This window comes from Pseudopodoces humilis, chromosome 15, assembly GCF_049639895.1.
Source record: "Pseudopodoces humilis isolate 2021_Gansu_Grassland_sample_001 chromosome 15, ASM4963989v1, whole genome shotgun sequence".
Classification (NCBI taxonomy): Eukaryota; Metazoa; Chordata; class Aves; order Passeriformes; family Paridae; genus Pseudopodoces; species Pseudopodoces humilis.
This window is the reverse complement of record NC_142214.1, coordinates 19,820,751-19,835,000: the sequence shown is the minus strand read 5'-3', so window position 1 is coordinate 19,835,000 and position 14,250 is coordinate 19,820,751. Positions and strand designations below refer to the sequence as shown.

The 14,250-nt window shown below is 62.8% G+C and overlaps 1 protein-coding gene across 3 annotated transcripts; it reads left to right on the top strand.

The window, feature by feature from the left end:
* Nucleotides 1–3,085: 3,085 nt before the first annotated feature.
* Nucleotides 3,086–12,414, top strand: SPRY3 (sprouty RTK signaling antagonist 3). 3 transcript variants are annotated; one of them, XM_014256439.2, is made up of 3 exons: nt 8,756–8,993; nt 9,422–9,650; nt 11,225–12,414. In XM_014256439.2, exon 3 carries the CDS (start codon nt 11,272–11,274, stop codon nt 12,181–12,183), a length of 912 nt encoding a protein of 303 aa, XP_014111914.1. In that variant the 5' UTR covers nt 8,756–8,993; nt 9,422–9,650; nt 11,225–11,271; the 3' UTR covers nt 12,184–12,414. The 3 variants fall into 3 exon arrangements, with proteins under 3 accessions (XP_087918822.1, XP_005527427.1, XP_014111914.1); XM_088062696.1 differs by lacking the exons at nt 8,756–8,993; nt 9,422–9,650 and adding an exon at nt 3,086–3,111; XM_005527370.3 differs by lacking the exons at nt 8,756–8,993; nt 9,422–9,650 and adding an exon at nt 5,758–5,979.
* Nucleotides 12,415–14,250: the final 1,836 nt, after the last annotated feature.

Sequence of the window (14,250 nt, the reverse complement as noted above, 5' to 3'; positions counted from 1 at the left end):
TGGGATGAGCGAGGGGAGGCGTCTCCTGACCGAGCTGCTCCAGCCTGAGAGCAGAGCCCAGCTGGCCACAGCCTTTGCTGGGAATGTGCTGGGTGCAGGGAGAAGGGGAACATTTGGGATTGGCACCAGGGAGAGGTGGGAGATTTGGGGCTGGGATCAGGGAGAGGTGGGAGATTTGGGGCTGGGACCAGTGAGATGTGGGAGATTTGGGGCTGGGATCAGGGATACATGAGATATTTTTTGTTCAGACCTGAGAGGGGAAAAAGATTTGGGGCTGGGACAGTGAGAAGTGGGAGATCTGAAGCTGGGACAGGGAGGATGCATTCACTGAGTGCAGCAGGTCTCTCTGCACAGGTTGGTTATCCCAAGCTGTGGGATTTTCAAGTCCCCAGGCTGGGCTGGTGTCAGGCAGAGCCTGGGGAGGAGTTAAATGTGTGACAGAGCCGGGAGGAGGGGGCAGGTGCTGCCTGTAAATACCTGTACCTGCCTCGGAGGGGGCCGTGCTAATGAAGGGAGGAACTGTGAGCAGCCCCTCGGGGAGGGGGCAGCAGCAGCAGCAGCAGCAGCAGTGGCTCTGTGGGTCCTGGGGAGGGAGGGACAGATGGGACGGGGTTTTAGGGACAGGGTTTTAGGGTCAGGGTTTTAGGGACAGGGTTTTAGGGACAGGGTTTTCAGGAGAGCCCTCTTGGAGGTGACTGTGGCTGAGTGCTGGAGCTGCTCTCTACAGGTGGGACAGTTTCATGCTGGGACACCCTGAGCCCAGCCCAGCCATGGGCCTTGGGATCCTTTCCATGATCCTGGAATGATCCTGGGATCATCTCCACGTGAGCATCAGGCACCAAAGTGAAGCATCTTCCTTTGGTGGGGGTGATACCCTGGGGCAGGGGGTGGTCCCTTCCTGGAGCATCCTGGGCTCCAGAGGGGTGCTCCAGGCTCCAGGGGGATGTTCCAGGACTCCGGGGGGATGCTCCAGGCTCCAGGGGGATGCTCCAGGCTCCAGGGGGATGCTCGAGGCTCCAGGGGGATGCTCCAGGATCCAGGGGGATGCTCCAGGCTCCACAGGGATGCTCCAGGCTCCACAGGGAGGCTCCAGGGAGATGTTCCAGGCTCCACAGGGAGGCTCCAGGGGGATGCTCCAGGCTCCAGAGGGGTGTTCCAGGCTCCAGAGGGGTGTTCCAGGCTCCAGGGGGATGTTCCAGGCTCCACAGGGATGCTCCAGGCTCTAGGAGGATGCTCCAGGGGGATGTTCCAGGCTCCAGGGGGATGTTCCAGGCTCCAGGGGGATGCTCCAGGCTCCAGGGGAATGCTCGAGGCTCCAGGGGGATGCTCCAGGATCCAGGGGAATGCTCCAGGCTCCACAGGGAGGCTCCAGGCTCCAGGGGGATGCTCCTTGGCAGTGTCTGGCAGCATCCTGAGGGGCTCAAGCCCTGTCTGCCTGCCCGGCCCCCCAGAGCCCCTGAGCTGGGTGTGGGGTGCTGATTTTGGGAAGGAGGAGACCCCAGCCCAGCTCCATCCCCACTCTGTACAGACTGGACTGGAGGGAAGAGGACAGCCGGGAAAAGAGCGGTGGAGAGCAGGGGAGGCAAGGAATGATGGAAAGGAACGGAGCAGGGAAGGGAGCAAAGTGTGGGGAGAAGGGAAGGTCTGAGCCTCACGGGGTTTTATCAAAGTTTGAAAGAACAGGAACCCTGGTTTGCGTGGAGGGGACAGGCTATTTTTAGCCGTGGGTAGGATGTCAGCTCTGAAAATAGCCTGCTACCAGATCCTAATGAAATCCTCTCTTTGGCTCTCACACGGAGCGAGTTTGGAGGGGGAGGATCGCTGTCACACCCGCAGCCGAGGAGCTCCTGACATTCACAATGACTCGCCTGCTTTTCTCTTATTTATTTATTAATTTTATTTTATTTTATTTTATTTTCCTTCCCCCTCCGGTTTCTCCTATTCTTTGCCGGCTCTGCCTTACGCCGAGCAGAGGAGTCACCAGCCAAAAAAGTGACTGCGGGGGCGGTGCTGCTTAGCTACGGCCAAATCCCAGCAGCATGTGACCAGCCTGGCAATTTAATCCGGAGCCTCGCTCCCCGGCACACTCGAGTTAAAGTGACATTGAAACGGGGACTCCAAGAGCTGAAGGAACCGAATTTCGGGGGAGCTGATTCCCCCCAGCCCCCGCCGTCCATCCCTGGGGAGCGGGGATCGCTCCATGGGCTGTGGGGAGGGAGGGAGGGAGGGAGGTGGTACCCAGGGGAGGGAGGATGCTCGGGACAGGTGGGATCGGGAGGGAGCGAGGCTGGGAGAGCTGCAGGGTGGATGGATCAGAGCGCTGAGCACCTGGAGCACCAGCAGGAGGGATCCCGGTGGGATACTCGGTGTGCTTGGGGTGGCCTGGAGAACACGGGATTCCTGGGACATGTGGGATACCTGGGACATTTGGGATTCCTGGGACATGTGGGATTCCTGGGACATGTGGGATACCTGGGACATTTGGGATACCTGGGACATGTGGGATTCCTGGGACATTTGGGATTCCTGGGACATTTGGGATACCTGGGACATTTGGGATACCTGGGACATGTGGGATACCTGGGACATGTGGGATTCCTGGGACATGTGGGATACCTGGGACATTTGGGATTCCTGGGACATTTGGGATACCTGGGACATGTGGGATACCTGGGACATGTGGGATACCTGGGACATGTGGGATTCCTGGGACATTTGGGATTCCTGGGACATGTGGGATACCTGGGACATGTGGGATTCCTGGGACATTTGGGATTCCTGGGACATGTGGGATTCCTGGGACATTTGGGATTCCTGGGACATGTGGGATACCTGGGACATGTGGGATTCCTGGGACATTTGGGATTCCTGGGACATGTGGGATACCTGGGACATGTGGGATTCCTGGGACATTTGGGATTCCTGGGACATGTGGGATACCTGGGACATAGTCAGGATAACACTTTCCCAACCGCACTGGCAGTGAGAGATGTCCATCACAAGACGTGGATCAGAAAGAATGTACACATATCTATGTTTACAGTCACTGTCCTGGGAAAGTCTTTAGAAACTGCGTCAGCAAGCTCAGAAGCTGAGTTTTCAGGGCAACAGGTGATGCCATGGGGGCAGTGATGCCATGGGGGCAGTGATGCCATGGGCAGTGATGCCATGGGGGCAGTGATGCCATGGGGGCAGTGATGCCATGGGCAGTGATGCCATGGGGTGATGCCATGGGGGCAGTGATGCCATGGGGTGATGCCATGGGGGCAGTGATGCCATGGGCAGTGATGCCATGGGGGCAGTGATGCCATGGGGGCAGTGATGCCATGGGGGCAGTGATGCCATGGGGGCAGTGATGCCATGGGGTGATGCCATGGGGGCAGTGATGCCATGGGCAGTGATGCCATGGGGGCAGTGATGCCATGGGGGCAGTGATGCCATGGGCAGTGATGCCATGGGGGCAGTGATGCCATGGGGGCAGTGATGCCATGGGGTGATGCCATGGGGGCAGTGATGCCATGGGCAGTGATGCCATGGGGGCAGTGATGCCATGGGGGCAGTGATGCCATGGGCAGTGATGCCATGGGGGCAGTGATGCCATGAGGAATGATGCCATGGGGTGATGCCATGGGGACAGTGATGCCATGGGGGCAGTGATGCCATGGGGACAGTGATGCCATGGGGGCAGTGATGCCATGGGGTGATGCCATGGGAGCAGTGATGCCATGGGGACAGTGATGCCATGGGGGCAGTGATGCCATGGGGTGATGCCATGGGAGCAGTGATGCCATGGGGACAGTGATGCCATGGGGGCAGTGATGCCATGGGCAGTGATGCCATGGGGTGATGCCATGGGGACAGTGATGCCATGGGGGCACTGATGCCATGGGCAGATGCCATGGGGTGATGCTATGGGGAATGATGCCATGGGGAATGATGCCACGGGATCTCACTCCCCTGCCCTCCCGTGCCCCTGGGCTGGGCCGGGGTGCCGGATCCCTGCTGCTCCGGGCTCTGGAGAGCCCCTGGAGACGCCGCTCCTGCTCCTGCTCGCGCGGGGCCGGAACCATCTGCATCAATGAGTCAGCAGGACCCACTTAACACTTCCCCGGCAGAATCTGCTCCTCTCTCCCGACAGAATGGGCAGCTCCGGCAGGCTCTGGCAGCGTGTTACAATCTCAGCTCATTAAGGGACCCATCCTGAGCGCTTTATTGATGTTTTATGCTGCCTGGCTCCATCTTCAGAGGGAAACTCTCATTGCAGTCAATGACTGCACCTCCGGCCGCTGCAGGCTGAGCTCGGAGCTCCGGATCCGGCTCCGGGAGAGGCAGGCTCAGCTCCCATGGCTGCGAACCGTGGGGTTCGACCCCGAAATGGGCAAGGAACGTCTCAGGGCGAGCATCCCCCCTTTCTTTCCAGGGACTAGGGAACACTCAAAAGGAAAACACAAGGAAGGGGTTGGTTTTTTTCCTTGCTTCTCCCTGTTTCTGTGAGAAGGAGCTGCATGACAGCAGGGAAGGGAAATGATGTTTCCTCTCCCCCAGCGCTGCCGTCTGTTCAGCCGAAGCCCAGCCGGGTGGGTGTACCTGGCCTCCTCCTCTCCCAGCATGCTGGGAGCCACATGTCCCCACCTCGGGAGAATCACAGTCCTTTAATAAGTTCTCCAGCGCTGGCTGTTGCTTCTGAAAAGCTCGTGGCACTGTCTGGCTTCAAGTGGCTTTTACATAATACAGACTGTCAGGCTAGATGAGCATCACGGTCCCTTCTGGCCCTAAAATCTGTGAATCTCCAAATTAGAGGGCACCAGCACCTCCTTGTTTCTGGCTGATTGAATCAGGGGAATCGCGTGTTCTCTTTCTCCTCTCTCTTTTTTTTTTCCTCCCTCCCCTGCATCATCTCTAAGTGGAGGTGAATTACCCTCCCCCTGAGCCCAAGCTCGGCAAACAGCAGCAGGAGAGATCAGGCAGCTTCAGCCTTGCTCTGGGATCTCCTGCTCTTCTTCCCACTCCAGGGCTGATTCCCTGGAATTGTCTGGCTGTGGCCACAGCCAGGGCTGGAGCTGCTCAGCCCCAGAGGCAGCTGGAAAATCTCTGTGTGGAAAACAGTGCTGAGCTCTTCTGATCGTTTTAAAATCCCAGTTAAGTTCTCCAGGCTTCGGACCGAGCTGCTTGGGATTTGTGACCAAGGTGTGGATGTAGAGAAACACTTTTTGGGAAGGGAAACGAAAGTGAGTGACTCCCCGTGTTTTGGGAGGTGTAGGGGGAGCAGGAAGAGCACAGCAGGGAGAAACTGCTGGTGATCTGAGGATTGGTGGGGATGGGGTTCCCCAAAGGCAGGGGTCTGCAGCAGGAGCCTGGGAACCCCGGGGTGTCCATCCCCATCCCGGCTGCTCAGGCAGGAACGCACTGAGAGCCTCAAACATCAACGGGACACGCGGGAGCTGCTCCTCCCCATCCCTTCGGGCAGGACCCCAGCGCTGTCCTGGGATTTCCACGGGGCTGGGGAGGGACACCAAGCCCAAAGGCGAGCTGGGGAGCCGGCGTGGGGCTCAGGGGGGCTCTGGGAGGGGGCTCCAGTCCCTGTGCACACCCCACAAGGGGAGGGACGGCCAGAAACCCGCAGAGCTCTCACACCTTCCCTTCAGGAATAACCACATCCCTCTCCCAGCAGCCAAACCCCCTCCTGAGCGGGGGAGGCTCCATCCCAGACCCTTCCTTTGGGGGAGGCTCTGAACTTTCCTGCTCTGCCCTGGGGTTCCCAGCCCTGCTCTCCGGTGCTGTGGTCAATAACTCAGCGGCAGGCTGCTGCTCTCCCTGCTCATCCCACCCTCCCACTCCTCCCGGGAGCTCTGCATTCATGCCTTTTTGGCCCTCCCTCGGCAGCGAGCGAGGAATAAAGCGGCGCCGGCTGAGCACGACGCGGGCTGCGCTGGGATGCTGCGAGGCAGCGAGGGAAGCCTGAATCACCGGCACCTCAAGGTGGGAGTGAGAGATTGGGGCTGGGAGAAAGGGAGGACATCACACGTGCCCCCGGGAGTCAGGTGCTCTGAGCCAGCTGGCTGGGAATCGGGCAGCTCGGATCCCTTCTGTGCCTTTAAAGACGGAGCCGGGAGCGATGGGGAGAAGAGGAGGGGCCGGTGGGAGCGCAGGGGGATTCAGCCTGGAGGCTCTGAGATGGAGCCGAGGCTGAGGGATGCTGTCAGGGACTCGTCCTTCTTGGAGAAACTCCTGGAGGAGCATCCCTGGTGGGATCCCATGGAGATGGAGAAACCCTCAGCCTAGAAATGCCTGAAAACGAGACGGCAAAGGCTCAGCTGGGCGCCGTGTGGGAGAGTGGAGCCCCTGGCCCCAGCTCAGGGGTTCCAGTGCTTCTGCTGGCATCAACTGGGAGAGAGCCCCTGAGGTCCGTGGGGTCACTTCAGTGTGTCCCCATCAGTTACAGCCACAAGCAGCAGATCTGGATTTGTCACTCTTACTCCAGGTGCTTCTCTTCCCCCGTCCCCGTCCTGCTGTCACACCCTCAGCCCTGTGTTTGCCATCCAGCCTGGGCACCCGAGGGGGTCCCGCGCTCCTGGGCACCTGCCTGGGGGGGCGAGGGCTCCGTGCTTTCATCTTCACGTGGCTGAGACACATCCTGAGCCCTCCCCGAGCTGGGGGTGTCGCTTTGCTCAGCTGGCGAGCACTCCCAGAAAGGATGGGTGACTGCCCTGGGAGTGCCGAGGGGAATGGGGGGAGGGTGGGGGCTCCACAGGTGACAGCCGGTGTCATCAGGGTGGCCTTGAGCCTTTGGGACCATAGAGCCGGGTCCACTTTATTATAAACGGGGCTGAGGGGTGTCACAGGGACCCCTGGTGCTCCTGAGCCACGGGCAAGAGAGCAGGAAGGACAGAGCAGAGCACGCAGCGACTTGGGAAAACCTCCGGGATGGGAGATCCTGCTGGGACCTTGAGTCCAAGCTTTTAGTTTCTGGGAGAGTGGGATGTGTGTGGGCCGGTTCTGTGGTCTCGGTAAGGAAAAGCTGCTTTCCAGCCTCTCTGCCGAGTGTGTCTCTACAGGAGCTCGTTGGGGGTGGCTTTGGGCTCTCGGGAAGTGCCGGAGGCGGATGGCACCTGGGCTGTCCCGGCTGGGAAGAGCTCAGCTGGGAGAAGGTTGGGCTCGATGACCTCAGAGGTCTTTTCCCACCTTTTCCATGATTCTGCGAGGTGACCGCGGCCGTTTCACGGCGATTTACGGATCAAACCCGAGGTGACGGATGCCGAGCCGCTCCCGGCCCGGCCCGAGGGGACCCTCCCGCGGTGTCGCGCTGACCCCGGCCCGTCCCGAGCGTCGCTGCCGTGTCCCAGGGGCGGTGTCGCGGTGGGCGCAGGGGGAACAGCGGCCCGGGCTGCGGGAGCGCCATCCCGGGGGGCGCCGGGAGGGTCACGGAGCCCGGGCCGGACGGAAAGGTTTAAAGAGCGGCTGAGCATCCCGCGGCGGGGCCGGGCGGCAGCGGCGCCTGGGGAGCGCTGCGGGGCTCTGCGGAGCCGCTAATGGGCCGAGTCCATTTCAGAGGGATGACGCCACTTGGGTAAAGCGTTAAGAGCTCCGGGAAGGCAGCGCAGAGCGAGGGGGAGCGCGATGCTCCCGGGCAGCGCCAGGTCCCTCCCTCCTCCCTCCATCCCTCCTCCTCCTCCTCCCTCCTCCCAGCCTCCCGTTCCCACCGAGCGCGGGGCCCCCCCCGCCGCTCCCGCTGCCCGCGGCGCGGGGCCCGGGGCCGGGGGCTCGGCTGCGGGGCCGGGGCTGCCCCCGGCGCGCTCGGGCTCCGCGGGGGGATGGACCGGCGGGGGCTGCGGGGTGAGCCCGCCGGGCTGCGGGACGGCGGCGGAACGCTGCGGGGGGACACGCGTGGGCCGAGCGGGCGGGGGTCCCGGGCCGCTCCGGAGGGAGGGGGTCCCCGGCTGGGCGCCGGCCGTGCGAGGGAGCTGCGGCTCCGCGCGGTGGGGGCTGCGGTCCCGCACACGCGTGGGGTGCGGGCGGTGCGGCCGGGGCCGAGCGTGGCTCCGAGTCACGCCTGGCTTGTCCCGGGGGTTGTCCCGGGGGCTGTCCCGGGGGCTGTCCCGCACACCAGCGGGCTGCGGGCGCGGCGGTGCCCGGGGATCCCGGGGACGCGGGGGCTGCGGGACCGAGCCGGCTGCGAGCCCCGCGTGGGCTGCGCTCTGAGCGGGGGCGGGGGCTCAGCCTCCCCCCGGCACCCAGACAGGGCCAGCGGGTCCCTTTTCTCCCACCTGGCGCCCTGAGCCGCTTGCCCCCGGCTCGCAGCCACCTCCAGCCTGTAAATCATTTGCTTTTACGATCCGTCCTCTGGCCCATTATCACACGAACTTTATATGTTTGGGGCTGGTGGTGGCCATAAAGCTGGCCCGGTTTCCGGGGCTGGCATGCCCGCCCGGCAGGCCGGGTGTGAGGAGGAGGAGGAGGCTGGGGGGACGCTGCCCTGGGCCCCCCAGGCCGGCAGGTAGGCAGGAGGGGCGCAGCAGAGCCGCGGGGATGCTCAGCTCAGTGGGGCTGGGATACGGACTGCTGGCAGCCCTGGAATCGGGCTGGAGCAGGGAGGGGTGGTAGGGAGTGGGGGGCACTGGGCTATTCTGGGGGTCCCAGCTCCGGACGTCCAGTCCCTCTGGAGAACCCACAAAGGTTCTGTTCCGCTCCCCTTGGTTCCCACAGGGACATTTCCATCCCCCCAGCCAGCGAGCTCAGGTCCCTGTCAGATCTCTGTGCCTGGGAATCACAGCTCTGGGGGCATCTGGGTCCCGGACCAGTGCTGGGGGTGCTCCCAACATCTGTCCTTCTCAGGGTGCTGTGTCTGAGCCCCCAGATCCTCAGTGTCCAGCACTACCCGTGGCCAGCTCCTCTCAGGCTGTGTTCCCCGGGCTCGGCTCCTCCTCACGGTGTCCCTGCTGCCCCAGCCCGGCTCAGGGATCTCCTCGTGCCCCCTGAGCTCCAGCAGTCCCGAGGTTTGTGTTCCCTGTACTGGGCCAGCCCTTTGGCTGCCCTTTATCTCCCAGCCCCATCGGCTCCGTGGCTGCAGGACCCTCTGTGGGGTCTCTCCCTTTGGGGCTCCCCCTGGTTCAGCCCCCCAGGACCCTCACGGGTGTCATTCAAGCCTGAATGACCGAGTACCGAGCCCAGGTGAGCGGGGATGGACACCGGGGTGGGAGCAGGGTGGAACCAGCATCGTTCCCTGGCTGATCCATCCCGGCAGGATCCGGCTCACGGGGGATGTGGGAATGCACAGAGGCTGCTCCCTGCTCCCCTCGGCACAGTCCCAGCTGCTCCTCAGGGGGGTGCCGGGGCTTCAGTGGGACCCTCCGAGGCTCGGAGCTCGGTGGCAGCAGGTGACAGGCACGAGAGCTTTGTCTCAGGCCTGTTCCCATCCCTGCAGGGCGCTCACGGCACTTCCCCGGGCCAGCCCTGCCCTCCTGGTACTGCTGGGAGAGAAAAGGCTCCCTAAATCACCCGCGGGCGTCCTGGGTGAGCGACTCCTCACTGGCTGCATCTCCCCGCACGGGGAATGGCGTTTTCCCCCGAAAACCCCAAATCTGAGCGGATCAGTTGCCTTTCCTTTCCGGAGAGGGGGATGGGAGAGACAAGATCTTGCTTGAACAGTCAAAGTAAGTTGCCTTTGCTTTTCCCCGCTCCTCAAGGTCAGCCTAGCTAATGAAAATCAATCTTTCCTCTGCCTCTCTCTGCTGCATGAGCAGATTCTACCTGTGGCCCCTTCACCTACATGAAAGCGGCGGCTGCCGAGCGTGGGCAGCGCCGGAGGAGTTTCCTCCCGGAACGGCGTTTTCCTGCGGCCCGGCCACCGGGACAGTGTCGGTGTCACGGGGGGATCGCTCCTGTGATCCCCCTTCTGGCTCCCGGGGAAGCTGCCTGCACGGGAATCACGGATCCCGCATGGAAATGTGGGCTGGAAGCGCTGGGGAGGCTGGTGGCCGGGCTCTGGAGGGCAGTGGGTGACGCCCGTCCCCTGTGTGCAGGTGGCAGCAGCGTGTCCCTCGCTGCCAGGGCCGGGAGCTCTCACCCCCTGCTCCCTGTCCTCCCCCAGCCCCAGCCCGGGCTCTCCCTGGCCAGCTCTGGCACATGTGGGTTTGGAGATGGAGCCATGGGGTCAAACATGCCAGGAAGGGGAGTGGTGGGACACGGAATCCTCCCTGCCCCGTCCTCGGCGGCGCTGACCTTCCTGGGCTCTGCTGCCAGCCGGGAGGTGCCGTGTCCTGAAAACAGCGGCGAAGGGCACGGCAGGGCGCTGCGAGGGGCACGGCAGGGTTTGTCTGTGCCAAGGCTGCCTTCCCTCGTGCCTGTGCCAGGCTGGGAGGGAAACCCGCCCTTCCCGGTGCTCCTGACGGGAGCAGTTTGGCTCCTGCGCTCTGCATGGGGCAGTGGGATGCTGCGGTCCAGCAGCACTTGGGGTCTGTGGGACAGCCCTGTCCTTGGCCAAACGTGGGGATCATTAGTTGCAATTTCATCCCTGGAAGTGTTAAAAAGAAAAAAAAAAAAAAACCGCAACTGGATGTGGCACTTGAGGACACGGTTCTGGTGCTGGGCTGGTTGGAGCTGCTGAGCTTAGAGGGCTTTTCCAACCTTAACGATTCCGTGATTGGAATTTGTCAGTGTCTGGAGTTAACCGTGCTCAGATTCGCCGTCCCAGTGCTCCCAGTGTGTGCAGGGAATGGGAGCAGGAGGCTGCTCAGGGTGTGCTGGGAGCCCCCAGAGCAGAGAGCTCTGAGGGGAATGGCGTTCCCAGCCCTGCCGTGCCTCTGGATCTGTCACCGCTCCCATTTCCCTTCCTCTGGAGAGGCCCAGCACGTGTCCCCGGGCAGGGAGAAGGAGGTGCTGGTGAGGGGTGGGAAATCCTCTGGAAGGACACGAGAGGCTCAAAAGCTCGGAGAGAGACTGTGCCCGCCGGGGTCGAGGGGCAGATCCGGCAGCCCTTCCCTTGGGATGTGTCCAGCCTGAGCATTCCCAGGCACGGAACTGCTCGGGTCTGACTGCTGGAAATCCTTTCATTTGGACCTCTCCAGCCCTGCTTTGCTCCAGAGGAAGGCGTCCCTGCCCACGGCAGGGGGCTGGAGTGAGATGAGCTTTAAGGTCCCTTCCATCCCGAGGCAGTCTGCGATTCGATGATTGGGATGGACGGATCACGTAACGGGGATATTTTCTCTCTTCCTGCCCCATCCTTTAGGATTTTTAGATGTGCCCTGATGCCGCAGGGTCTCCCGGCTCCTGGAAATGCAGCTCTCTTCCAGCGTGGCTGAACTCAGCTGCGACGAGACCATGGACCCACCCGCCGAGGACTTCCAGCAGGTCCTGTCCATCGACCAAATCCGCTCCATCCGCGCCAGCAACAACTACGTGGAGAGGCCGGCGGCGTGCTTCCAGCAAACCCGCTCCAACCCCTCGCTCTCGCAGGCCCCGCACAAGCAGGAGTGGCCCCAGGAGCGCCTGGCGTCCTCCACCTTGCAGGACCTGCACCGCAGCCACAGCCAGCAGCACCAGATGCCCCTGCAGCCCCACCTGAGCCACTCGAGCACGGCCAGCTCGGTGTCGCAGAGCACCGCGGCCTCCGAGCAGCGCCTGCTGAGCAGCCTGACCCCGTCGCACTCCGGGCACTCTCTGGTGCGGACGCAGCCCCTCGGAGGGGAGCTGAAGGCGGAGGATTCTCCGCGGAAGGGCTCGGAGCAGCCGGCGGGGCACGGGCACCTGCTGCTGTGCGAGGCTTGCGGGCGCTGCCGCTGCCCGCGCTGCACGGCCGCCCGCAGCCTGCCCTCCTGCTGGCTCTGCAACCAGCGCTGCCTCTGCTCCGCAGAGAGCCTCCTCGACTACGGGACCTGCCTCTGCTGCGTCAAGGGGCTCTTCTACCACTGCTCCACCGACGACGAGGACACCTGCGCCGACGACCCCTGCTCCTGCGGGCCGGGCTCCTGCTGCGCCCGCTGGGCTGCCATGAGCGTCCTGTCCCTCCTCCTGCCCTGCCTCTGCTGCTACTTTCCCACCCTGGGCTGCCTCAAACTTTGCCAGCGGGGTTACGACGGCCTGAAACGCCCCGGCTGCCGCTGCCAGAGCCACACCAACACGGTCTGCAGAAAGATCTCCTCCGCCAGCGGCACGCCCTTCCCCAAAACGCTGGACAAGCCGGTATGACCCTCCCGAGGAGGAGAAGCGAGCTTTGCTCCTCTTCCTCCCCCTCCTCTTCTCTGCTCCATCCCCCCTCTGCTCCGCAGTGCTCCCCCCTCCCCACCATCACCTTTTGATTGAGACAGGTGACCTGGGGGTCCCCCCGGGCTTTGGGACACCCGGGCTGGGCGGCCGGGGGAGCCGACACCGAGCCGGGGACACCGAGCCGGGGACACCGAGCCGGGGACACCGAGCCGGGGACACCGAGCCGGGGACACCGAGCCGGGGGCCACCGAGCCGGGGACACCGAGCCGGGGACACCGAGCCGGGGGCACCGCTGGTTTTGCACAGGCGGGAGAGGGACGGGACAGGCAGAGCGAGCTGAGGGTGCCCTCCCTGGCTGTGTCCCACAGGGAAAGGTGACCCAGAGGGTCCTCGGGGCTCTGCCCCCACGGCGGGGGTACCTGAGGCCCCTCAGGACTCCGCTCTCCGAAGTTTTGGGAGCTGCCCCACAGCGTGGTCCTTATCCACGGGGGAGGAGACGGGTCGGTGCGTCCCTGTGCCAGAGCCCCTCGGGAGCCAGACCTCCTCCTCCCACTCTTCCTCCCTCTCCAGCACTTTCCGTGGTTGGCCTTTCTCCCCTCAGCTGGCCACAGGTCCCTTTTCCCAAGGGGCTGGGCTGCCAAGGGGTCTCCTCCAGGCTTGGAAGCCGCTGGGAGAAGCGAGCGAGCTCCAAAATGAGGTGGCACTGTGTTTTTCTGTCTCAAAGAGGAAGAGAAGGTGTGGGAAGCTTCAGAAACCTTCTGGCAGGGGAAGGAGCTATCGGAGGCAGCCCAGCCCACTCGCTCCTGCCCGACTGCAGCGAGGGAAAGGTCCCCTCTGGGATTTGGCTGAGAACAAGGAGCTGCTTGGAAATTGCCATTCATTTCTCCAGGCCTTGGAGGGCTGCCTGAGGTGGGAGCTGCCGCCTGGCTCCGTCTCACCAGCCAGCAGATGCCACAGGCACCGGCTCCGTGCTCGATCCCCGATCTGGTACCTTCCACCAGCACTGAATTCACTTTAAAAAACACGGCAAGGCCAACTGTGAGCAGGCACCGCTCCGGGGACTCCCCAACGGGGGCTTCTGTCACCCTGCCTTGGGCTGGAGGACACGGGGAGCAGGAAGGGGTGTCGAAGCTGGGGACCCCGACCTTCCCTCCCTGCCACGCTTCCTTTGAGGCCTCTCCTCGCTGAGGGGTTCTGGAGCCTCGGGAAGGGGCTGGAGGCGGCGCTGGGGCCGGGCTCTCCGCGGAGCAGACGATGCTGAGATCCGGGTCAGCGCTCCGCCTTGCCTCGCCGGGATGATGATGATGATAACCCCGGCTGGGGGGTCTCCTGCTGCTCCTGGGCTCAGCCCCATCTCTGGGTCCTGCCAGCTCCTGCCTGGGACCCCACTGGCGTCATTTGGGGGAGTTCGGAGCGGGGATGGCCTGTCCTGGAGCCGGCCTGTCCCCCTTCCCAGGTGTGTGAGCGCAGAGAGGAGGGAAAGGTGTCCCTGGAGGAATATATGCAACACATATATTCATATATTGAATATATGCAACACATCCCTTGGCTTCTCCCAGACCCAGCTCCCAGGGCCTCCCGTCTCCTCCTCCCAGCCGCCTCCTTCCGTAGAGTTCTGTGGATCTATTTTTGTAGATATAAATATAACGTTAGGATGGGTAGGTCTATTACTAATAATAATCATGATACTGCTGTGAACGGTGCCAGGTACAAGGTTTGGCTTCCTGGTGCACTTGCACATGCTGGAAAAGGTGATTTCCCAGTCAGTTTGTTGCTAATCCCAGACCCTTGTTCCCAGGTTGTGGGGAGAGGGGAAAGGGAGGGGTAGGGATTGCCTGGGGGTCTGCTCTGCAGGGAGGGGGGGATTCAGCGCTGGCTGGGAGGTGAGGCAGAAGTGGAATCTCACTGTGGAACTCCTCTTTCCATCCATTCGCTTTCTAAAAACCGTGGTGGATCCAAGCTCCTTCTGTTGCGGGGAGAAGTGGTTCCAGGCAGTGATTCATCCCGCCTGGAAGCATTATTCATTAAATCCTGTGCTGGCTGTGCCCG

Excerpts from the sequence above, each read along its gene's own strand:
- SPRY3 (XM_088062696.1), top strand. The coding sequence starts at position 11,272 with ATGCAGCTCTCTTCCAGCGTGGCTGAACTCAGCTGCGACGAGACCATG.